Source organism: Notolepis coatsorum, assembly GCF_963971535.1.
Source record: "Notolepis coatsorum genome assembly, chromosome: 20".
Lineage (NCBI taxonomy): Eukaryota > Metazoa > Chordata > Actinopteri > Aulopiformes > Paralepididae > Notolepis > Notolepis coatsorum.
Window position 1 is genome coordinate 65,699,986 of NC_140184.1, and position 25,603 is coordinate 65,725,588.

Sequence of the window (25,603 nt, forward strand, 5' to 3'; positions counted from 1 at the left end):
AAGTGGTTTTGTGGCACAACTTGCCCCCGGTGCGGGGTAAGGTGTGACATTAGAGAGAATACACTGGGGTAAATTGTGCCATTGATAATTTTACGTAAAACAGATCATTTTAATCTCAAAAGCGGTAAAAGCATCCTGCAGATCTTCATCTCCTTTCCAACCTGACGTATAGTCTTCCCCTGTTGCACCTCTTTCACTGCTCTTTCCAACTTCTCAAGAGGAGTTGAAACCCTGTCTGTCTTCCGTTTGTATATCTGCGTTGCATGATGGATTTTGGTCTAAAATTAAGAATATCACATAGTTTTAGTGATCAAATGCAAGAATGCAATGTACAATAACAATACAATACAATAAAGTAATATATATAGTTAATAAAATAAGTTGGGGCAACTTAACAAAGAGAATATCTGGCACAACTTAACCCAGGCCCTTTGGCACAAATCACCCCAAGCCTACCATTTTGAAAAAAATGCATCCCCCAGCTGTTTTGAGCTAGCATCATGCTAACTGTATAGACTCATGGTGTAGCTTACTAAAGCACTAAAACATGTGTGAACTGTTTTCAAAGTTGTCTATAATTGTTCAAACACAGCAATAAAAAAACCTTGATCATACTAATTTACAGGAATGTCAAGTGTACATACAGAGTTAAGCAAAACATACAGAGTTAAGCAAAAAAAAGGCATATCAAATCTAATCACACAACATACAATCATAACAATTAGACAAGTAAGGATAACAATCAATTAAAACATGTACAACTCGATTGACAAACGTTGGAGATCGAGGTTTTAAACTCTGCAACAGAGGGGAGCATCTCAAGCTGTAAGGACTGTTGGAGTTCATTCCATGAGCTAGGGGCATCATACTGTAGCAAAATGCATATTTACCCTGTTCAGAGAAAACTCATGGTCGATTATCACTGTTTGTTCAGTGTTTCCATTTGGATGCAATTTATTTTTGTTTCTAATTCATTTTCAGAGCCAATATCAGTCTATTGTTAGCCATGATGATTTATATGCCACTTTTATTCCTGATGGTTTTGAGGGAAATAATTAGCGGCGGTGTTGGCAGGGTGCGTGCTGAGCTGCACAGTAGCTGACTGTCTCTGTCCTGCGGCCTCTCTGCTGGGTGCCTGGCGTCACACTGACACCCACATCACAGGCTGCTCAATGCAGTTCTGTACATGACTGGAATCAAATAGATCAATAAAGCAAAACCACCTTCTTTATTGTTGTACTCACAGCAGAGTTTGTGTTAGGATTTCTATACCTTCCTTCATTAACACATTGACCGCCATAAACGGCGTACGACGGGTTTGCTGGTAATGCGAATTCTGCCAAAGCACGGTGTACAACGTTATTGAGATCATATTTAATTTTTTCGCCATGGTATTCATAATTCCGCCACCCAGCCTCTGCTGAGACAGTGGGACTCTGCACAACAGTGCAACGCTTCAATACTGCCGCCTGGTGGATGATCGGGCGAGTTACAACCGGAAATGGATCTGGTGATCTCGGTGCATTTGGGAAATCCGTCCGGCAGTCACATATTGTTGCGGGACTCTAGACACACATCCGTGTATACGGATCACTGCCATAACTCAATAATCGATATGATTTGGGCGTTTATTGCGCCATACAAACCGGAAATGGATCTAGTCAAATAAGTGGGATCTTTTTCCTCCAGTCTCATCGGCGAACGGTAAGAGGACAGTAACGTTATTTTCTAGGCGATTGTACATTTCTTTATTTACAAACCATCTGATCAATAAATCAACCCATACTACATAAAGCATTTACTGACGATCACGGAATTATAAACGACCCCCCCCCCCGTTCATCCGCGCATGATGAGTCATAACGTTTAGGATCATGTACAGTTGAAATTTTTAATATAGCGTGTATCGGCAATAAACGGCAGTTGATAATCTATATATGCGTTTATGCCTATAACTCACGTTCTAGGAATTACTGCAGAAAACGATAAAAACATACTTATATTCTAGACGGTATTTTTGGAAGAATCTATGAATGAAAAAGTATAACGTTACTACATCCTGAACGATAGATAATCGATGTTGAATGGGCCATAGTAATGTCAATTTAGCAATACAATTAAAAAAGTTATAGCCCTGCAAAGAAGGTAAACATCTCCATAGGCTTAGACTGGTGGCAGTGATCATACATTGATGGATAGAAGCGTGGCAGTCAATGTGTTAATGTATTCATTGCAAACTGTCTTGTAGACAGTGGCTCAGGAGGTGGAGCGGTCGTCTGCTAATCGGAAGGTTCCTGCTCTGATTCCGGCTCCTCCCCGCAGCGCGTCGTGCAAAATAAATCAATATTGTTTTTTGGTGAAGTGTCCCTTTAACATTCAACCAACATTTGCATATTGCTTGGTAATACAGATGTAGCAGAGACAACATTACAGTGTTAACAACTATCAAAATAGAAAGGAACACCTTTGTTGATTATTCCCTCCCCAAAGTGTCCTTCAGAATTTCAGTTTTTCAGATGTAATTGTGGCAAATATGTATTATTAATGTGTGTGACAAGCAACATTGTCCAGAGGGAGAAATCAACCCGAATGAGGTTCTATCAAAAGTGCAGTTCTCAGAGACTACACTGTACTGTTTCTGTGTCATGTCAGGCCATTTGTCAGTCTAATACAATTCCATCTAACTCCCAAGATTCACTCCCGGCCTCCCGCCCTCCTATCAGCCCTGATGTAGATGTATTGGTGGAGTCAAAGTAGAAAGACTGCTACTCTGGTTGCAAATGTGTTCTGGAGAATGTTTTGTGCTGTTGAAAACGTATTTTGAAAATGTAAAAAAAATCATATGAAAGAGACATGTCTTGCATAACAGACTGAATTGTCCAAATATAAACACACAGACATGTACAAAGGCAAATGCTGCCAGTTTCCTGTAGGGCAGAGAAACGTCTGTCTGTGCCAGAATCATCCGAATTCAATTTCTGAGGCCCGGGACACACCGCCTACCTGAACAGTGTGTGTACCTCTTGCTTTTCATTTCAGCACTTGTTAACGACAGGTTATGTATATAACCTAGTTATATGAGTACTGGCTAAGCGTCCCGCTCTTAAGCCATACCGAGATATACCTCATCTCATGTACCTAGTGTACTCCATCAATGAATAAAACCAAATACACCCAGCACCTGCCAGGCCCCGCCCCTACTGCCGTACTATATAGTACTGGGCGTGGCCACCACTCACTCTTCCTCGGAAAAAATCGTTTCCAAAGAAAAGTTTCCCCAAGGGAACTCAGGGCACGCTAAGAGCGGGACGCTTAGCCAGTACTCATATAACTAGGTTATATACATAACCTGTCGTTATATATTCGTACTGGCATCGCGTCCCGCTCTTAAGCCATACCGAGATATGGGGTAGAGCGGACGCGAGGCCCGACAAATGCACCCCCTGAGGACCCGTAAGCCCACATCAGGGGGGAGGGGAGTCCCGTCACCCCATCCTTCCTAATGAAGAGGGGGCGCAGTCAACTCCACCCGAGTGCGAGCAAGAGGGAACTAGAACCTCTTGAACACACAGCACAGGCGGAACCACGTGTGACACAACACATTGTGGCCCACACCCACACACCCCTGCTACCCCACCAAAGGACGGGAAGCAGGAGAGGCCACAGACCTCAGAACCGCCTGGGAGACAGAACCCCCGGTCATGTCCATGAGGTAAAACCTTACGAAGGGACCCGGGGAGGACCATGAAGCTGCAGCACAGATGTCCTCCACCAAGGCCCCACCCAGCAGAGCGGCAGAGGCCGCCACCCCACGAGTGGAGTGCGCCCTGACGCCCCCAGGGGGAGCCAACCCGGCCAACGTGAAGCAAGGGCAATGCCCTCGCACAACCAATGGGACAGGCGCTGTTTCGACAGTGCCTTACCAGCACGAGAGCCACCGTAACAGACAACTGAACGGTAGCCCTGAGGCCCTGAGTATGGCTGAGGTAAACCCCCAAGCCCGGACCGGACATGACAGGTGAAGGCCCGCCTCCAACTCACTAGCGTGAGGAGGCGGATGAAACGCCTGAACCATAATATCCCTGGAGTGGAAGCACTCCGGATATTTTTAGGCACGAAGGCTGGATTAGGCCGCAGAGTGGCACCACTATCGGAACGAAAGACAGGCACTCTGGCCGTACCGAGAGAGCACAAAGCACACCCACGCGTTTAGCGACAGCCGTTCCAACAGCGCTTGCTCAAGAGGCTCAAACGGGGCCAAGGACAACCGACCGAAGACCAATTGAAGATCCCAGCTCGGCGCCAAAGAGCGTTTCACCGGCTTAAGGCGTCAACGCCAAGCAGGAAACGCTTCACAAGAGGGTGGCCTTACACCACTCTTGGAAAATACGCCACCTACCCGCGTAACCCGCGATAGTGGAGGGAGCATGCGCGTTCCAGATGGTACCAACCACAGAAGGATCCATCCTCTCCAGACTCACCCTCTCACCAGCCAACCCACCAGCAGCTGGCCCAGCACAGGGAACTAACACAGAGACCCGTGCGCTTGAGAGAGGGCCCGCGATGACCAAGGAACAGGCCATGACGGGATACCAAGAGCTGGATCAAGACCGGGAACCACACAGCTGCGCCCCGGTCCGGCGCAATCAGGATCAAGGACCTGCGCTCCTCCTCAACGTACCCGCCCCAACAACTGACCTAACAGATGTATGGGGGAAAGAATCCCAGGCGGCATGGCATCGGTCCCAGACCTGCCTGACTATGTCCGGACGTAATCCCCACCCGTCAGGGTGAGGACCGCCCCGCGACATTACACCTGTACCCACATTCACCCTGCCGGGGATGTGGAGAGCCCTCAGGCCTTGCAGATGGAGAACGCTCATAGCCAGCCGCCCGCCGCCCGGTGCAGACGGGGGGAGCGTACTCCTCCCTGTCTGTCGATATACGACACTGACGTCGTATTGTCCGTCCTGACTTGCCTCTCACCGGGTCTATTTTCATACTGGAAAAGAACCACCTCCGTAACCTCCTCCTGGGGTGAAGAGGAGGCCAAGAGGGACCACGGAATGAGCAGATGCCCTCATACCGAGCAGGCGTATATCACGGACAGCGCCGTAACCGTCCTAGGACGGAACCTCCCGAGCGTGTCGCAACACGCTCTGAGAGGGATGCCCATAGCACTCCACCCGTTAACTGGGAAGAGGAGTACTCTACTTCCAGTCTACAGCAACCCCAGGCTGGTAGGAACCCAGCCTGGCATGAGACCTGACGATCCACCTTGACCGCCAAGGACCAGAACGTCGGCAGGGCAGAATACACTGCGTAACCCCTGACGATGCAGAGGCCCCAGTGCGGCCTCCACGCACTTGGTGAAGATGCGGGGAGCCAGAGAAAAGCCGAACGGCAGCCCCTGGTACTCATACGCTAACCCTGCAAAGGAAGAGTAGGTAAGCCCTAGGACGGAAGATCGGGGATGCGAACACGCATCCTACAGGTCTATGGAGGAGAACCAGACCCCCACCTGACAGTGTTCAACAGGTAGGAGACGATCCAAAAAATGCCGAACCTTCCCATGGGACAGGTCCAACATGGGTCTGATGCCCCCCCCCCTCCCGATTTCTCAGGCACCAGAGAACACCGGGAGGAAAACGCCACGACGATGGCTTGCTTCGTCCACAGAGATCGGATCTCGTAGACCAGAGCTGTCACTGCTGGTGACCCTGACAATAGGGTCTGTACCAAACCCGAAAACGGGTGGGGTTGCGTAATACAAGTCCCCGCCTCAGCGTTCTCTCCATCCACCTCGACATATGGTACTGCTGTAGCCATATGTGATGATACTCCCAACACACCCGCCGCCATGTGGCGCAGGTCCGCTAGGAACTGTAGATAGGCGGCCCGGTCCCACCCGCTGTGCGTAGCCAACCCTGGACCCGTGCGAGCAGAACGTTCCGTGTCGGGACATCTGACCCTGACACTACCCACGAGGCAATCGCACCCAAGGGGGGACCCTGACAGAAAGGGCCGGTTTGATACGGGGGAAGCTGACATCAGTTCTAGGTGACAAAAGCTCCCCCACTGAACACCCCTCCAGAACATGCTGAGGAGTTGTTCTGCAGCCGGACATGCAAGGTGTGAGGCCCCCATGGGTTCCTACACACCGTAGCCCTGCAGTGATATTACTACCACCCAAATCATGCGCGCCTGCGAGACCACTGCCAATCTTTCAGGAGTGGGAGGCACCAACATGATACCTGGCCTGGCGAAGGTGAGGTCGGGGAAGCCCGCACTGTGTGCCTCAAAAAGGTTTCGAGCCCCCCTGCTGACACTTATAGTTGACAGACGTAACACCAGGCTCAACCAACACAGCTTATTGACAGCACAACATTCTCACGGACAGACCCAGGCTCAGCCATCAACTGGGTGTCAGCCCCTGTCCCCATGAGAAGCGAAAAGTGGGGCCGCATGCGCTTCAACAAAGGCACGCGGCCCGCAGCCAAAGGAAACAATCAGAGCCCCTTTTCCGCTGGTGTTGGGGGAGGGAGTGATCGGAGAGCGGGCTGCTCGCGGCAGGACGGCGACGGCTTGTATATTCCAAGCCGAGCTCATCCAACATGGCCGATCCCTCGGCCGCCAAGGCTGTCGACCTTGTGGACACCTGTCGATTCAATGCCCAGGATACCTCTGGCGGGGGAAAACATGGCCGCCTGTCGAGGGCCTCGTCATCGCCGCTGACGAGGCCGTGCTCTCTCTTCTTCTGGCTGCGCGGTGTGAGGCGGTGTGGGGCCTAGGACAATACCGCCCGCGTTCCAGCAGAAGACCAAAATCCTCTGCGGAGAGGGGAGCCCTGAGCGGTTATAGCTTGCGGCTAGGTCAAAGCTAATAACGTCAACAACCTTGCGCGATGTGTCGATGTCGGCTGGCCCTCAAGGCCCCGCCACCAGACACCATTTTTTGATAGAAAAAACAGCAATTCGAACACAGTTACTAATTGCTGCCAATTCCATACCATGGCGGTACAGGCTTTAGCAGCCCACCAGCCACTCGCCGGGCCGACCCACCTCATGGCGTCGGCCGGGCGGGGCACTGTTTCAACATGTCAAAAGCAAAGGACTGATGCTAACACGGAGCACCAGTGGTGGTTGCAACCAGCAGCCTCCACTGTGGTGTGCACCATGAAGGGGTTAATGAATAAATTAACTAACACCACGAACATACTGTAGAATGGGCAAGCCCATACACACAACGTTAAGGGGAGGCGGACCAGAGAGAACCAGTCCCGCATTCATTCATAATATTCACAACAGCACACCAGCCCTAGACCTCAGCCCATTTACCCATGAAGGTAAACAAAGCCCCCCCCACACTACTCCCCCAGTAGACACCGATTGACCGTCAGCATGAATGGTTGAGAGGAGGGAAGACTGTAGTATAGACAGACATTCCCGTAGCAGAGAGACAGAACAGAAACAGTAGCCCAATATAGCATAGCGTTCGACGCTAATGTGGACAGAAAAACCACTGAGCCACAACACTGGCCGCCGCTAAAATCCCATCCTGCAGCAGTATAGCTCTCATCAGTCCATACTGCCACCCGCCGGGCCGACTCGCTCTCAAGCATCGGCTTCCGGGTGGGACACCGTCCTACCCCGCCGGGGCACAGGATCGATGCTACCTGGCTACCTAGCCACGGCACACCCGCCCTGCACCCTGTTGTCAACCCATTTACCCATAAAAAGGGTAAAATAGGACTCAGCAAAACCCCCCACATTAGCTACCGACTGACCTTCATCAATGAACTGGTTAAGAGGAGGGAAAAGCGGCAACATCCCACGGCGGGGAACATTAGAACAGTGCCCAGCATTTCAGCATTAGCATTAGCGTTAGCATTAGTGTTTAGCAGCACGCTCCAGGATCGCTTGGAAACCGTCCACTTCAGGGGAACGTTCACCAAACCATCCCGCCCCTGGCGCCGACACACAACTCGGTTGTGTAACAAACAAACCAGCATTACTAACACTAGCATCAATGCCTGATGACACAGGGCCTACCTGTGTGCGAGCCGGCTCGATAGCCAACCTCGCACGCTGTCCCTCGATCTGCTGCCACAAGACGAGGGAACATCAGAATAGACCTGACGTGTCATTGGAACATACCCCGAAGATTCCAGGGGTAAGCAAATTTCCGTAAGCACTCAATATCTAAACTTTTCATAACAACTAGTTGCATAGGGTGTCATGCATCCGCTATGATGGAAACGAAAATAGAGGAAGAGTGAGTGGTGGCCACGCCCAGTACTATATAGTACGGCAGTAGGGGCGGGGCCTGGCAAGTGCTGGGTGTATTTGGTTTTATTCGTTGATGGAGTACACTAGGTACATGAGATGAGGTATATCTCGGTATGGCTTAAGAGCGGGACGCGATGCCAGTACGAATATAAGATAAGAGAGATAAGATATTCCTTTATTGATCCCCTTGGGGAAATTCAGGCATCATAGCAGCATGGGGGGAAGGGGGGGGGAGTACAGGTAGTAAAAAACAACACAGGCAGTGTAAACAATTAGGTAACTTTGGTCAATATAATTTACTATCTAACTAGCTGAAGAAAATATTCACATTATTCACAGTGTCACATAAGGTGCAGTATGCATAAGGTAGTGTTATAAGTTACTATCTACTGAGTATACATTATTCACAGTATCACAGTATCCACTGAAATATACATTATTCACAGTATCACAGTATCCACATAAGGTGCAGTAAGCCTAAGGTAGTGTAGGTTGTCCTCCTTGGGTTCCTATAAGTCCCAGGTCAATGTCTGGTAGCAGTCGCTGCCCCCTGTTGTGGAGCCTGGAGGCTGCTAGTCGCTGCCCACTGTTGTGGAGCCTGATGGCCGCTGGTATGAAGGACTGTCCGAGGCGGTTAGTTGAGTGTCGGGGGGGAATGAGTCTGTGGCTGAACGAGCTTCTCATCTTGACTAGCTCGTCGTAGAGGGGGTGGTAGGGGTTCTCCATGATGGCAGCCAGCTTCCTTATCATCCCCCTCTCTGCCATCACCTCAAGTCTAGGTAGCTCGACTCCCACCATGGAGCTAGCCTTCCTCACCAGCTTGTTGAGCTTGTTGGTGTCCCTTGAGTTGATGTAGCCTCCCCAGCATGCCACAGCATAGAAGAGGATGCTGGCCACTACAGACTGGTAAAAAGACTGCAGCAGTCTGTTGCACACATTGAAGGACCTGAGTCTCCTCAGGAAGAACAGCCTGCTCTGTCCCTTCCTGTAGAGGGCCTCTGTGTTATCCGACCAGTCCAGTTTATTGTTCAGGTGTACCCCAAGGAACTTATATGAGTCCACCATCTCCACATCCACCCCTCGGATGGAGATGGGAATCGGGGGGGGCCTCTTCTTGCCCCTCCGGAAGTCCACCACCAGCTCCGTGGTCTTACTGGTGTTGAGTTGGTTGCTGTCGCTCCACCCCACGAAGCTCTCCACCAAGGCTCTGTACTCCTCCTCATCATCGTCGGTGATGTAGCTTACGATGGAGGAGTCGTCTGAGAACTTCTGCAGGTGGCACCCGCTTGAGTTGCGGCAGAAGTCTGAGGTGTAGAGGGTGAAGAGGAAGGGTGACAGCACAGTTCCTTGGGGGGCGCCGGTGTTGCTCACCAGTACGTCAGACTGACTGTCCTTTAGTCTGACGTACTGCGGCCTCTCAGTGAGGTAGTCCTTGATCCAGGCCACCAAGCCGCGCTCCAGCTGCATCGCGGAGAGCTTCTCCGCTAGCAGTGACGGCTGGATGGTGTTGAAGGCGCTGGAGAAATCAAAGAACATAATCCTCACTGAGCTGCGCGGCTTCTCCAGGTGCGTGTACGCTCTGTGGAGCATGTAGATGATGGCATCCTCCACCCCAATGTTTGCCTGGTATGCAAACTGCAGGGGGTCGAGGGAGTCACGCACCAGGGGCTTGAGGTGTTGCAGGACCAGTCTCTCAAACGTCTTCATGATGTGTGACGTCGTCAGAGCGACTGGCCTGTAGTCGTTGAGGGTGCTGGGTCGTCCCTTCTTGGGCACGGGGACAATGCAGGAGGTCTTCCAGAGCTGGGGCACCCTCTCCAGCCTTGGAGGGAGAGGTTGAAAAGATGTTGGAGCAATGCTGCCAGCTGCTCCGCACATACTTTGAGCACCCTGGGATTTGTGTTGTCCGGTCCTCTGGCCTTGTTTACACTAATCCTGGAGAGCTGCCTACTGACCTGACTGTTAGTGATCGTCAGGGTTGGGGGTGGTAGGCAGTCTGCTGCTGTTGGGGGTGGGGTGCCGGTGCTGATAGGTGTGGGTGGGTGGGGGGTGGGGGGGGTGCTTTGTAGGTGTGATCTGGTGCTGGTGTCGATGGGTGTGGGCAGGGGTGTGGGGAGGCCACTCTGGTCAAAGCGGTTGAAGAACGAGTTGAACTCGTTTGCACGCTCTGGGGGGCCCTCAACAGCTATGCCCTGCTGTTTGAACCCAGTGGTCTTCCTGACGCCCGCACACACCTCCCTGGTGTTGTTGGCCTGTAGTCTGCCCTCCAGCCTGTCCTTGTAGCTGACCTTGGCTGCCCTTAGCTCTTTTTTGAGCTCCCTTTGGACAGCCCTGGCCTATATAACGTAAGGTTATGAATATAACCAAGTTCTGTGAGTTATGGTGTGCTCAGCACCAGTAGCACTGTACTTCACTTCGTGTACATACACTGAATAAAGAAATTCCACCATGTACCTTTACATCCCCATATTCGTCTGACCACACCCCCTTCCGCTTACCTTCATAAGCAGGTGTGTGGTCACCTACTCGCCTCCTTCCCAAACTTTCACCACAAGGCAAGATCAAGGGCAGCAGCGGCGTCCTGGTGCTGAGCGCACCATAACTCACAGAACTTGGTTATATTCATAACCTTACGTTCTGTTTCGTTAAGGCTTCGCTCAGCACCAGTAGCACAACGGGGGCTGAGCGGGAGCCTTAGCCCGACAAATACACCCCGCTGAGGCCCCCCACAACCATCAGACAGGGGGGGACCGAGCCCCCCCGACCCTCCCTAATGGAGGACACCCTCCCTAGTGGAGGCTTACGGGAGGGCGACGGATCCGACCAGGCGAAGAGGAACTCAAGCAACTCAACGCACAGGGTGAGCAGACCGTGGCTTGACCCCACGACTACACACACGCACAACCCGCATGCCACCAGGGAACGAACGGAAGGAACAACCTCGTTACTGCCCCCAAAATCACGGGGTCAAGAGCAACCCCAACCCCGTGGCAAGGCCGTAGCAGCGGAGCGCGAAGGAAGACCCAGTCCCACTGAAGGGACTGGATCCCCCGGAAAAAGGGGGCCTGGAGAGGTCAATGACGCCAGGCATCAAGACCCCACCAGGTGGTCACTTAGTGACACCGCCCCCCACATCGCCAGCGTATTCGGATAGGGCCCCTCCAAGAGCGGGCCCTTTCCCCCCAATAGCACACCGCCTGGCACACTGACTCTGAAACACAGGCAGTCAGCATGGCCGTAAGCACTCAAGTTAACCAACGGAAGCAGGCAGCGCACCGGGGAAACCAGGCAGCAGGCTGTAACCTGAGCCTGGAGCACTGCGGACGAGACAGGCGCCAAAGGAGTCAGCTGAAAACAGCCCCCCCGGCGGAAGGGGCGCATGCTGGCGTTGTTGATCACCATGACAAAGCCTCCATAAAAAAAAACCCACCCAGAGGGGTTGAGGCAGAGAAGGCTGACATGATTGGCAGACGTCATGAACGTGCAGGGGCACACTCAACCGGGTAACCCGGGAGTTGACTCTGCTCCAACACACCAGGGAATCAACCACCCCCTTGGTACCAATGCGGTGGTTGTTCCTATAACCCCTCAAGAAAAAGGGTTATCCCAGGTCTACGGTATCAACAAAACTTTACTTCGGACCGGGCCCGGCAGCTCGGGAAGCACACAGGGTTACCAGAGGAGGTCCAGAAGACCACCCCAACAGCCCTCTCTCCGCCAAGCGTGAGAGAGGAGCGAAGAAAAGAGAACCAGCCCCTTAAGATAGTGCCAGGTACAAAAGAGTACCCAACAAGGGTCTCCATAACGCCTAACCTTGTGACACCCCGGGCCGACCCGGCATTTTTCCCCCCGAAAAAAGCCTAAGTCCCTCAGGGTACCAGAACAGCAGATCTGCATCTCCGGCGGACAACGGGTTAACTGACCTGGACCAGCGTGACCAGAACCAGTCCCGCGCCCTAACCACGCCAACCAGCCTACTCCGTGAGAAGGGACAGATATGCGTGTCGATCAAAAACATGAAAAGAGCCACCCAGACGGGCCGGTGTGAACCGTGCTCGGTGGCCCACCCCGAGGGCGTGAGACCCCTCTACCTATGTTCAGACCTTATCCCCCAGACATGAACGAGAACCCGTCGAGAACCAGTAACAGGTTCTCGGAAGAGGACAAACCCTCCATCCCAGTTGCTTTATAAAAACGCTGTTTTAACCACAAGCAACCAAGGCGTACTAGCTACCCGCATGATTCCCATCAGAAACACCCCGAGCTAGCACCATGCATGCGTCGGGACACAACCACATCAATGAACAGGCTAATGTAGACCCTTCATTGAATCCTCAACGCGCCTGGGAGAAACGACAAGAGGGGTGTGGTGCTTCCTATACTCCACACTCTTTTATTAAAAAAGAAAAGAAGCACCGACTGTATGAACCCCATTTGACACAGCTGAGGATAAAACTGTTTACATTTTTATATCCAGTCACCCCCACCACAGAGGATTAGACGGAGCTCCTCAGGGAGGCTTCCCACGTGAGTCATAGAGTGAAAAAGCCATGGCAATCTTGAGTCATGTGACCAACCGACTCAAGTTACACATATATCGAGCGTAGTGGCTCTATCCCGATACTTTGACAACAACAGACCGTCATACGGCCTAACTCACGGAAGCCATCGTCAAATAGCAACGTGCGTAATTACGTGTGCTATGACGGGGGGAAACCCAATACTCAACACCTGTGTAATAGGAGCAGAGTTTAGGGAACCCTTCCCCCCCCCCCCCCCCCCCCCTCCCAGCCAAGTCGCCTAACGACTTGGCCCTGACTGGACCAACAAGAGATGAATAAACCCCCTGACCAATCAGAAGAGGGAAGGAGGGGTTTATCCGGTACCCCCTCACAAGCCCTTCCCTCGCACACAGCAACAACTTTAGCACACGATACCTTTAATAGCAATGCTAATGAATAGCGCAAGCTAATACAATGCATGCTAACCACAGTCAACTGTGAACAGGGTTTACAACAAAACCAAGTCGCGTGTGTGTGTGAATCCTACACCCGCATCCATGTTGAACATAGAAAAACACTGATAGAGAGAGCGAGAGAGCGTGTTCATACGAGCATTACTGCAACCAACACAACAGTGTTGTAGCTCAACATTACTTGTGCAAGCAACAGAACATACAAGAAACCTTTACCTTATGTGGAGACTCAGGCCGAGGCAGAAAAACCCCATTTTCAACCGAGTGTAGGCTGCAGACCTTGCTTAACCATTCTAATGGTATCTGCAGGTTTCAACAAGTTACATTTTAAAAATTTTAAGATGTAATAATAATAATAATTCATTACATTTATATAGCACTTTTCTAGACACTCAAAGCGCTCCCCACAATCTAGGGTGGAAATTGCCTCCTTCACCACCACAGGTTGGGCTACGCAGGCTCAATGGCTGCCATACACTGGCACCAGACACACATTACACTACACAATGGCTGAACGGCTCAGGAGACAGGGATTGATATCAGCCAATTAAGGGGAAGGGATGATTAGGTGGCCTTGATGTCAGAGACCTGATTGGGAATTTGGCCAGGAACGTCGGGGGACCCCCTACTCTTTGCGATAAGCGCCCTGGGTTCTTTAATGACCGAATTCAGTCAGGACCTCGGTTTAGCGTCTCATCTAAAGGACGGCACTCGCAGCTGTACGGTGTCCCTATCACTGTAACAGGGGCATTGTTACTGACAAAATCAAACAACCACAGATTAATGAAAACATATGGTTATTATGAGGAGAAATCAACCATTGAGATCTCATAATTTTGTTCTTTCAGAAGCAAAAAACAGACAAACAAAAAACAGACAGACCCTGGCAGCAGTTGCGTTTGTGCACGTCTGTGTGTTTCCATTTGGACAATTCAGCCTCTTACGCAAGACGTGCCTCTTTTCATCCTCTTTATGGTTAGGATAGCCTGATTTAAAATGTTCAAATAGTTTTCAACAGCACAAAACATTCTCCAGAACAAAAGGGATTTATAGAATATTATTGCTCTGAGATGACAAGATGTTTTGTTTAGTAACCTACATTTCGCTGCCCTTAAGTTACAGCAGAGGGATTGGTTGGACACACAACCTGCTTATAGGCCCAGTTTCAATACGACGACATAAATATTCTAAATTAATTTGATTTCCTGCCAGTTGTTGATATTGTAAAGACACTGCAACAGGAAATCCAGTGCAGTCCAGGGCCCCGTTCCCCGTACCTGGCTAACTGAGTTAGCCGGATAATTTCCAGTATAGCCTGACTTAAGCCGGACCTTTCTGTTCCCCGACGCTCGATTGTCTAAATCACCATGACAACAGATCAAAAAGTTTGAGCCTGGTCGAGAGCAGGGTTAACTTCAGTTAGCCGGATGAACCATGGCCACGCCCCCGCAAATAAATGACAGCTCGCTTCCTGAAATGATTCTCACAGTCTAGAGATCCCATTTATACCATTCTGAATTATGTTTCTGTGCTTCGTTTTCCTAGAGGGGGCTTTTGAAATGTATAATAATAGAACTAAATGCTGATAATAAATCATATTCAGCCTATAGATTTACTTTGTCCTAAATAAAATAATGCACGTCATATACGGCGCTCGGAGTGCGATACACGCTGCAGGCGCATTGCAAATGTGAATCCCGCGGGGATATTTTTAATGAATGAAACCTATCGGCCGTTTGGCTCTGATTAGTTTCATATATTCTCCGCTGTAGATTTGCTTAACGGAGCGCCCGGATTGTGTTTCATTCAAGCATAAAATTGAAGTGTCTATGCGTGGATTGTGGTTTTTGTGGATTATGAATTACGAGGACTCTGAGGATTGTTGAATTGTATCATCACTCACACGTTATTGTGATATTGTAACTGGGATTAAAATGTCTGATGAGATGCGCTGTTTGACGGATTTGAGAAATTGAATGAGCCGTTGAAGTCACATTAATGCATTTGAGAATAAAGAGATAAAACTTCATTCAAAAGAAAAATATTCGAAACACGGGTCTTTGTCCATTGATGGATACACAATGGATATATCCTGTCTAGCACAGTGGTCCAACGGCTAGTGCTCAAACCTGTCAACCCGATGGCCCGAGTTCGAAACCCCGCGTTTCCAATATAATTTTTTTGGAATATAATATTAATGATTATACGCAAAAGTAGCCTAGTTTTAAGTTAAAATATTATAAATCTACATGCATTGAGGATGTCATTCTTTATATAGCTCTCAACGTGCACCAAATTGAATTATTCCTACATTGCAAAAAGAAGAAAAAGACTAGAAGAAGTGGGATTCGAACCCCTGTCGTCTGCGTGAAAGTCAAAATGACAAACCGTCACACCACAGTGCAGACCCTAACCCTAACCCTTATTCTGTATAACAGTTGAACTAATTATTTTCGCTAGCAAGATCTCATTTGATTATCCATTCCATAAACCTACTGCCAGCAGGCAAGTTTAAAGAAATATAATCTGATTGATTGGGGTAATGAGGGACTTAAAATTAGCCTATTATGCATTTAACTTGTCGGCGAGGCTATTGAGCCGTACTGCAATCTGTTAATAAAGTTTTAAATCAATTAATCAATCAATGCCGTTAGAAAATCAGGATTTCTGCTATCGATACGTGCTGGCTTTTCAACTGAAGCGGCCGCGCGCACTTATCCTGGGTCTCAAGTCTGGTTCGAGTTAACGAGACTGAATCCACCTTCGAGGAACAGGAAAATCCCGGCTTCAAACATCGGGTTAATTGAATCTGGATAATGGGACTCTTGATCGACTTAGTTGAACCAGGTACGGGGAATAGGGCCCAGGCTGTTCCAATTGCAACACGTTTCACTGTATGAAAATGTATGTGACAAATACAATTTGACTTTTTGAAACCATCAAGCCATCTGATCCCACTGATATGAATTCAGTCTCTGAACGTTTTTCCTTCAAGACGTGTGTGTGTGTGTGTGTGTGTGTGTGTGTGTGTGTGTGTGTGTGTGTGTGTGTGTGTGTGTGTGTGTGTGTGTGTGTGTGTGTGTGTGTGTGTGTGTGTGTGTGTGTGTGTGTGTGTGTGTGTGTGTGTGTGTGTGTGTGTGTGTAACAGAGAGGTTCTCATCCTAGAAGTTGGTTGCACGTTTGACTACAGTCTAGAGCAGGGGTCAGCAACCTTTTTGACATGAAGTGCCAGTTTGAAATATAGTTGTAACTAGTGTGCCTGTGCCATATCAACAATATTCCATGCATCGTAATTTTCTTTCTCATAATCAGGTATTTTTTATGATAATGTTTACATTATTGTTATTGTTATTATTAACAATATTATTATGATGGTTGTATCAACCCTAAATCTGAGTTGGGGCGGGGGTGCAATGCAGACAAACAGTTTTGCTTTACTGAGCTCCGTTATCTGGGGGCTGTAGTTGGTCACTTTAAGCTGCACACCGGAGCATCTTTTAATCCAGCTGTTTGCTGTTCTCTGATAATTTCTGACATTTCGTTGATGCATCGCTCGACACTTCAAGCTGACATGGGGATATCTTTTATCCTTGATTTGATTGTCTCTTTGTTTGGCAAGCCTTCAAACAAAACATCACACAGCACGGCCCTTCTGACACACAAACCCGTAGTCGTCTGTCCACGAGGGCTGGAATGCCCGAATTTCCTTTGCTTTAACTTTCTTAGCTGGGGTTGCCATCATGAAAGACGGCACATACAGAATGCAACCGCAGCACTGTGTGATTACCTGGGAACTGCGTGCGGGCGCGGGAGGCCAGCTGACTGCTGACAGCTGAGCACCATGGGAACAGCTGTATAGCTGTCATAGGGGTGTGCAAAACAGTCGACTTACAAAAAAGAACCTGTGGGAGGATTTCAACAAGATAAATGCGACAACAGTGCAAAATATTTCACTATAATATTTCAAAGCGAAGTAAAAAAATTTAAATAAAAAAGATTTTTTTTGCTGCCCCCTGTGCCAATGAAAATGCCCCCGCGCGCCTATGCGGGCACGCGTGCCTAGGGTTGCCTACCCCTGGTCTAGAGGAAGCCTTTACAACCAAAATGTTCAAATATCAACTGTTAGACCATACCATATCACAACTCGGCTACAACTGTAAACTTTTAGTCTTCATATTTGGAAGCCTGGGTCATGTCCATAAGTTGGGTGTTAGAGGCCTTCAGTTGGCCGGTCTTCCGAAGAGAAGAGCCAAACAATTAGCAAAATATTGCTCAGTGTCAGCAATTATTGGCAGCCGGGCAATTTGGAGAAGACGCTGCTATCTGTATCCATGAGCTGTGTGTAGATTGTCAGGTTCATCATCCATGTGAGTCTGTAACTTTGGTTGCCATTGTCAATTTGGGCACGATTGTATCAGAATAATCCCACAATGTACAAGTGCACTGATAATATTTGTGTCCTTTAAACATTGTCTTTATGTGGACATAAATAAAGATTCTAAATGTGTGTGTGTGTGTGTGTGTGTGTGTGTGTGTGTGTGTGTGTGTGTGTGTGTGTGTGTGTGTGTGTGTGTGTGTGTGTGTGTGTGTGTGTGTGTGTGTGTGTGTGTGTGTGTGTGTGTGTGTGTGTGTGTGTGTGTGTGTGTGTGTGTGTGTGTGTGTGTGTGTGTGTGTGTGTGTGTGTGTGTGTGTGTGTGTGTGTGTGTGTGTGTGTGTGTGTGTGTTTGCTTGCTTTCAGCTCCACAGAGTGTATTCCTTCCTAGACTACATCATGGGCGGATGCCAGATCCACTTTACGGTAAAGTGAGACGCTTGTGTTCAGTTCGTGTTCCTTCATCGCCACTAGCGGCTACACAAACACTGGCCGTGTGTGATTCACACACTGCGCTGTCAATTTGCTGCATATTAAAAGGCTGCCTAATTGGGCTCGAGGTGTTGTGAAGTGGTGGAACCTGCTGGTTATCGCCCACCCCGGCGTCCCATCAGGGGCATCATGTTCCGTCATCACGCACAAGTTTAAAGAACGAGCGCAGTCATTCTGTCGGGGGGGGGGAAAGAGCTTATTGTTGAATGTTAATGTCAGGAGTGTCATTTATTTCAGCTTCAGATGTATCATTTGATTTGTTTGAAGTGTTTTTAGTGCACCCTCTCTGATCACAGCTGACTCTCAGTAGGCTGAGGGGGCGTGGCCTTCTGTTCATTGAAAGGAGATGTCAAGTTAGTATCGTGATACATGAAGCTTTCAAATGTAAGCAAATTCATGGGACCAGTCACACTCCTACGCAGAGCTGTCTCTACGCCTGTATGTCACAGCCTGCTCAATAGCTCTCTGTACCAAATCCAGACATCCGCAACCAAAATGATTTGAAAGAAAATGCGGCTATAACTTTGAATTGGGTGTTTACAGAGTATCACAAGTAACCAAAAATGAAGCTTGTCTGAACATTTATGAGTTAGGCAGTGATGTAGTTATCAGAAAAGTAAATGAAAACCATACCTTTATGTTCATCGTCATTTCCATGGACACAGTGAATAAACAAGGTTGCACGGACACCGTGGAATTTAATTATTTAAATTATTATCAGGGTTATATATCAGCTGTAAAGATATCTAAATGGTTTGATTCTGTGGATATCAAAGGGGGATAGAGATCATTTTCAACAACAACAACAGCAACAACAACAACAACAACAACAACAACAACAACAACAACAACAACAACAGTTCTCACAATTTGTTACCTCAACATACCTTCTGTTAAATAAATGCAATGACATTTAAAAACAAGATTTTCATTATACAGAATTTTAAATGTTAAATGTTAAATGTCAAATGTGAAATGTGAAATGTTAAATGTGATACATGCAGTATTCCAAGTGGCTTTCATCTTTGAAACATTCCCTGACTGTTTTACATTCACAGCGTCAATTTGTCTGTGAGCGAGGGTAATATTCTAGCTGGAGGCAGTTTCTTGGTCTGAATTCAAATCTCTTCTCCAACATTTGGCCTCATGCTCCACCCTGCACGGAGCTACACCTCTCCTTCCTAGACCGGATTACTGAGGCAACCAATATTAATTATTAGACGGTTACGGTAGATGAAGTTCCTCATTGCTGTCACGGCTGCTGGGAGCGCAGCGTGTCTTACCAAGTAGGGCATTCTTGGCAGATATATTGTCCTGGCTATGATGGTGTGCGGTACCTAACAATTCATTTGTAAAGATTTCCGTTATGTGATTATTTATTTTAAAGGGGACATTATGGAACATTTGTTTGGCTAGTCCTTGTATGGATTCTTATTTAGTCTCTTGGGGAAGAAAAAGGGCAAGCAATACATTAGATTTGACTAACCTAAACATGGGTGCATGCTTACCAGCTGTTCGCCTCTTTTTAATGCAACATGCAACACTATTATCACCGACATCTAAGAAGGGAGATCCCCCCTTGAATTGGCCCTTCTAAGGTTTCTCTCCTCCACATTGCCTGTGGAGCATTTTTTCCTATTGTTAGGTTTTAGTGAGTTTTTCCTTACCTTCGCGTGGGGTACGTCTGGGAGTGTTGCATGCATGCATGCATTTATTTTGAGCTTATGGTATTCTTGTTTTTTCTTGACTTACTGTGTTACTATGTATTTTTTTTTCTCTTCTTGGCTTGTTTAAAGAAGACGTGTCTCTGTTAAGCACTTTGAGCTGCACTCCGTGTATGAAAGGTGCTATATAAATGAAGATTATTATTATTAACCAATTAACTGTGCTTTTGGAGCCAGGAACACTGCTTACCTAATGTACTGCCCAGTTTGTAAAATCGTGTTTACACTTGGGTTGTGAGGTAGCCAAGCAAGGAAGGTATTAATTAAGGTAATACAAAAACTTGCTACACCGACCAAAATGTCATGTTCCATACACGGGAAGAAAGTGGTGCTGGAAAGTAAATAATTTAAATTAGATTTAGACCATTTTCTTTGCAAAAAGAAAATCCTTAATAAACATGGCCCACAGAATTCATGGGTATAACATTGTTGAAAAGATACATAATATGTCCCCTTTAAATATAAACACAAGATATATATATATATAGTAAATAGGCTTATGACAAAGAAAAACTGATAAATAAGATGTCAAGTTAGTATCATGATACATGAAGCTTTCAAATGTGAACAAATTCTTGGGCCCAGTCACACTCCTAGGCAGAGCTGTCTGAGCTGTCTCCACACCTGTACAGTACGTCACAGCCTGCTAAATAGCTCTCTGCCCAAGACAACCAAAATCTGTACCAAATCCAGTACAGTATCACAAATACCGGTAACCAAAAATGAAGCATATGGGTTATGCGGTTATCAGAAAATAAAATAAATAAATCTTTTCTGTGTAAGAAAACCATACCATTATGTTCATCGTTGTTTTTCCTTTCCAACAATACACGGACGAAGGAGGTTCAAAATCGTAAAAAAAAAAAAACGTACTAATTTAGCTGCTGTTTTGTTATTTAATATCATAGTCAGGTGGAATTGTTTCAGTGGACATATATACGCTGTCAGAAAGGTCCTGTTACCCTGCTGACTGCTGAATTCTTACCATGAAAATAAATATTCAACAGGTGTCCCCCAGACAGAAATATTGATTTACATATCTATTTACTTTCTCACTATGTGTACAGTTTAATCTGCAGTGCATTCACAGTAGTAATATTAGGTCGAAATATTGTAATATCTGCAGTACTATTAGGTATTTTAGTGTACAACGTTTTATGTATTAGTTATAGTCTTCAAATAATACATAATGTATATACATTTTACATTATAGGGGAATCTCCAGAGAGCCTCTGAAACTAGTATGTTATTGTGGTACTCGGGCCACGTTAATCTTTTATCACACACACACACACACACACACACACACACACACACACACACACACACACACACACACACACACACACACACACACACACAGACACACACACACACACACACACACACACACACACGTACACACAATGAGTGAACATGGGTGTATCACTATCATAGCAAGTATCCTACAACAACAAACCACTACTGTGAGAAGGGACCAAGGGACAATTTTGTTGACTCTTATTATCTTAGTTATTAATGATTGTTTTCCCCCGATTTCTGCCGTCGTCATGTCTACTGTTGTGATCCTTGCCGCCAGGTGGCCATCGACTTCACGGCCTCCAATGGGGACCCAAGGAACAGCTGCTCGCTGCACTACATCAACCCCTACCAGCCCAACGAGTACCTGAAGGCCCTGGTAGCGGTGGGGGAGATCTGCCAGGACTATGACAGGTCGGTCAAACTCACATCGCTTACAGAGAGAAGAACAAAAAGCTGTTAAATGTTTGTGTGGTGGGGCCTCTCACTCTCTGCTGTTGGGAAATAGAAGTCTAGTGCACTCTTCTTCACCCTTCATCTGTCAGAGTGGAGTCATCGCCTCCAAACCCATCCGATTTCCCATGATGGAATGGAATGGACATTTTGTGGTTAGTGCTGGAATATAACGTTATGGGATCATGAGAGATATTAATTTGCAGCTGGTGTGATTTGTAGTGGAGTTGATGGGATTCCACTATTAGGCGCTGAGCACTTTACCTCCCCCCACAGCTGCAGCTCACATATTTTCATGCTTAATATTTCTGCAACAAAAAAATACCTGTTAACAACACCCCCCCCCGGACAAGATATGTGGTGTCATATATACACGGTATACATCATTTACACGTTAGGTCAATTAATTTACACCTACAGTATAGCATGTGTTGTGTGCACTCTGCCAAGTCTTGCATGTTATTGAGAATATCAAAGCAAGAAAATGCAAGCTATAGATATCTTACGTGAGGCAAATCTGGGGAGATCTCAGATGGATCATGGCTGAAGGGTGAGGAGGGTGTGTGATGGAGATAAGGTCATGGTAGCCTGCTCACATCCTTTTTCTCATCCATAATGGCTGCAAAGCATGTATTATGGTGTCAATGATGGCAAGATGATGATATCCTGTGATATCATGGGGATACATTTAGCTTCAGAGGTGCACGCTGAAAATGGCAGGATGTTACATGCTTGTTTTAGGTAGATTTGATTGTGTAGATATCAGAAAAATATATATACAATTTTTTAAATGAATAATTACCTATCATGCTGTCATTATGCTAGGCACATTCTATCTGTTTTTGGGCTTCAGTTAAGAGTATGTTGAATTCATAGCATGTTGATAGTTTCATGTACTGCATGATGTATGCAGTATTATTATTATTATTATTATTATTATTATTATTATTATTATTATTATTATTATTATTATTATTATTATTATTATTATTATTATTATTATTATTATTATTATTATTATTATTATTATTATTATTATACGCATTTTTTATATATTACAAAGATCAGGGCCACTTACCTGTCACTTATCCCGAAGTTGCTGAAATGGTCCAACTTCTTCAACTTCTCTGTCTGTTTTCTGGGGGCTAACATCTCGATGAGAACCTAAGTGCTTTTCACTTCAAGTCGCATTGGATTCATCACGGCAGCGCCCAGTAAAAATACTTTGAGGAGTTGGATATTGTAAGACATTATTGCCGCCTGGAAGATCAAAAGATCAAAAACCATTACTGTGATATGAATAGGGATGGGTACCGTTCACATTTGAACCGATACGGTACCGGTACCTGTGAATCGATACCGGTACCCAACGGTAAATTTGTTTGGTACTTTAGTCTCTAAAAATGTAATCTACTCAGTTGTGAAAAAAAAATCCAAACTTCAAATAACCACACTTTCGACCGTTTTCGGCTTGCCATTGCCCCGACTGCTTTGTTGTTGAATCAAGTAAAATCCTAGGTAAGCGTATTGTGCGTGTGAACGTTTACATGAAAAGAAAAAAGCAAAAAGAAATTATAAAAAAGTGTAAAAAAAAAATATATATATATATATAGGCTATATTATATTTTTAAACGGTATCTCACGTGAATCGATACTCGGTAGTACCGACGTGTTTCGGTAAGTACCTTTAAAAGTACAGAATTCGGTACCCATCCCTAGATATGAAGCAAGTACATATACAGCCGGGATCCAGCAAGGAGTGTACATAGTACTATTATATATATCACACACACAACCAATTTCAGATAGTCTCACCCTCCCTGTGGAAACAGTGCCAGCCTTTGTTCCATCCGCTGTCCCTCAGGGTCTGGCAGAGCCCCACGACCAATCCAGTAGCCCCACGACCAATCCAGTAGCCCCACGACCAATCCAGTAGCCCCACGACCAATCCAGTAGCCCCACGACCAATCCAGTAGCCCGGCGATCAATCCAGTAGCCCCACGACCAATTCAGTAGCCCCACGACCAATCCAGTAGCCCCACGACCAATCCAGTAGCCCCACGACCAATCCAGTAGCCCCACGACCAATCCAGTAGCCCCGCGACCAATCCAGTAGCCCGGCGATCAATCCAGTAGCCCGGCGACCAATCCAGTAGCCCCACGACCAATCCAGTAGCCCGGCGATCAATCCAGTAGCCCGGCGACCAATGCAGTAGCCCCACAATCAATCCTCCTTTGTGGCTGGCAGGGGTTCATTATCCTGACCAATATAGTGTGGGACTGACACACGGTGCTACAGGGAGTAGACGTCTAATGGCAGAGGCACAGGAAGGCTACAGGGAACTTGTGTTTTTTTAAATCATTAATTCAATATTCGTTTGGTGCGGTATAGACCGGGGCTGCTGGAGGCGGCCTCTGAAGAAACTTGGTGATTAGTGGGAAATCATTTTATTTTTGTTTCAGAGGAAAGAAATCCTCTCATCTGTCGATAATAAGCCAAATGAGGATTACCACGTTAACCCCAGCTGTATTTAGATCCTCCATTTTAATGTCTGAGAAACGCTGTCTAATCACACACAAAAAAAACATATCCAATAATTAGCACCATGGGAACTGAAAACCTTAGTGTAGCAGGCCCATGTACAGTAGTTAAACCATGTTGATGTTTATAAGGGTATATAAGAGCTTCATGCATGTAAACATACCTCTGGCGGAACTCTTACACTTGACAGCGTGGGCATACGTATTCAGGTGATGTGGCACTTTAGGCTACGCTCAGACTGCAGACCAAAGTGGCCCAAATCAGATTTCTTGGCTCATATGATTTTCTACTGTGAATCTACTGTAGATTGACATTTGTCACAATGTTTTTTTACATCCATCATCATCTTTATTGTTCATTTGTGCATGGTCAGTTCAGAAGCGTGACCAGTTCACACTGGAATCTGATCTTGGCCACATTTTTAAAAGAATGTGAACGAACAGCCAAACAAACAACACATCTGACCTAAGCAATACATCTGAATTGAGCACTACGGTTTGCAGTGTGAACGTAGCCTTAGAGTCCTTGCAAAAGAGTGCACTGTGTGGGCAGAGGCTGGTTTGAGCACTGATTATACACAGTACTCGAGTTGAGGGGGGATGCGGGGGGATGCCATCCCCCCTGAAATAAAAACGGTCAATATCATCCCCCTTCTAAAACGGCCATCCCCCCCTCCCATCCCTTACATCAAAGTATCAGAATGTTTAATGTTTAATAAAAAATGTCTGCGGCACTGGCCATCCTCTCAGTCACGAGAGCATGCACTCGCAATTTGCAAATATGCTGCGCATGTCACTGTCAAACGGTGCGCATCTCGCGCCACTGACTGTCGGGCGCTTAACCTTAATTGACAGTGGCACGAGACCCCGCGAAAATATCAGATGTTTAATAAAAATTCCCACGGTACTGCTACTGGCCATCCTCAGTGCGCGTGGGAGCTTGCGTAAAATCTCCCATATGTTTCCACGTCACGCACGGCACTTCTCGTCTGCCGGCTCACACCAGATTACAATACACTGGTGAACCGCATGCAATGCCAGTCTTCCCACAACAAAGACACCAGATGTTGTCAGTGGCAACATGGCAGTGCCATGGCAAAGTTAAATACAATATTTAAATAATAAATACGATTGGACTGAAACACTGGATTGCATCAAGCGACCGAACCTTAAAGACATGCAGTGTTTCAGTCCAAGCATCATTGCTTGGACTGAAACACTGTTTTTAAGGTTTGGTCGCTTGATTTTCCTCGGGGAAATAATTTTTAAACGTGCCTCATCCCGCAGCTCAAACAGGTGTTGCGCTTGACTTGCATTATGTACATACCTGTCAACCAACCCTCCCGTTTTTCTAATAATTTATGTAGGACAAAGGAAATCCATAGGCTGAATATGATTTATTATCATAATTTTAGGTCTATTATTTTACATTTGAAAAGCATTTCTTTTATCAGTTTAA

General features: G+C 47.0%; 1 protein-coding gene across 1 annotated transcript in view; it reads left to right on the plus strand.

Annotated features, from left to right (window-relative positions):
- The window catches only part of cpne7 (copine VII), a gene marked incomplete at both ends in the record, with an annotated part of 210,175 nt that overhangs the window by 153,035 nt on the left and 31,537 nt on the right, over nt 1–25,603 (plus strand). Inside the window, 2 exons of the mRNA XM_084337136.1 lie at nt 18,002–18,061; nt 21,431–21,564. Coding sequence (XP_084193262.1) covers nt 18,002–18,061; nt 21,431–21,564 — 194 coding nt within the window. The remainder of the gene's footprint in view (nt 1–18,001; nt 18,062–21,430; nt 21,565–25,603) is intronic.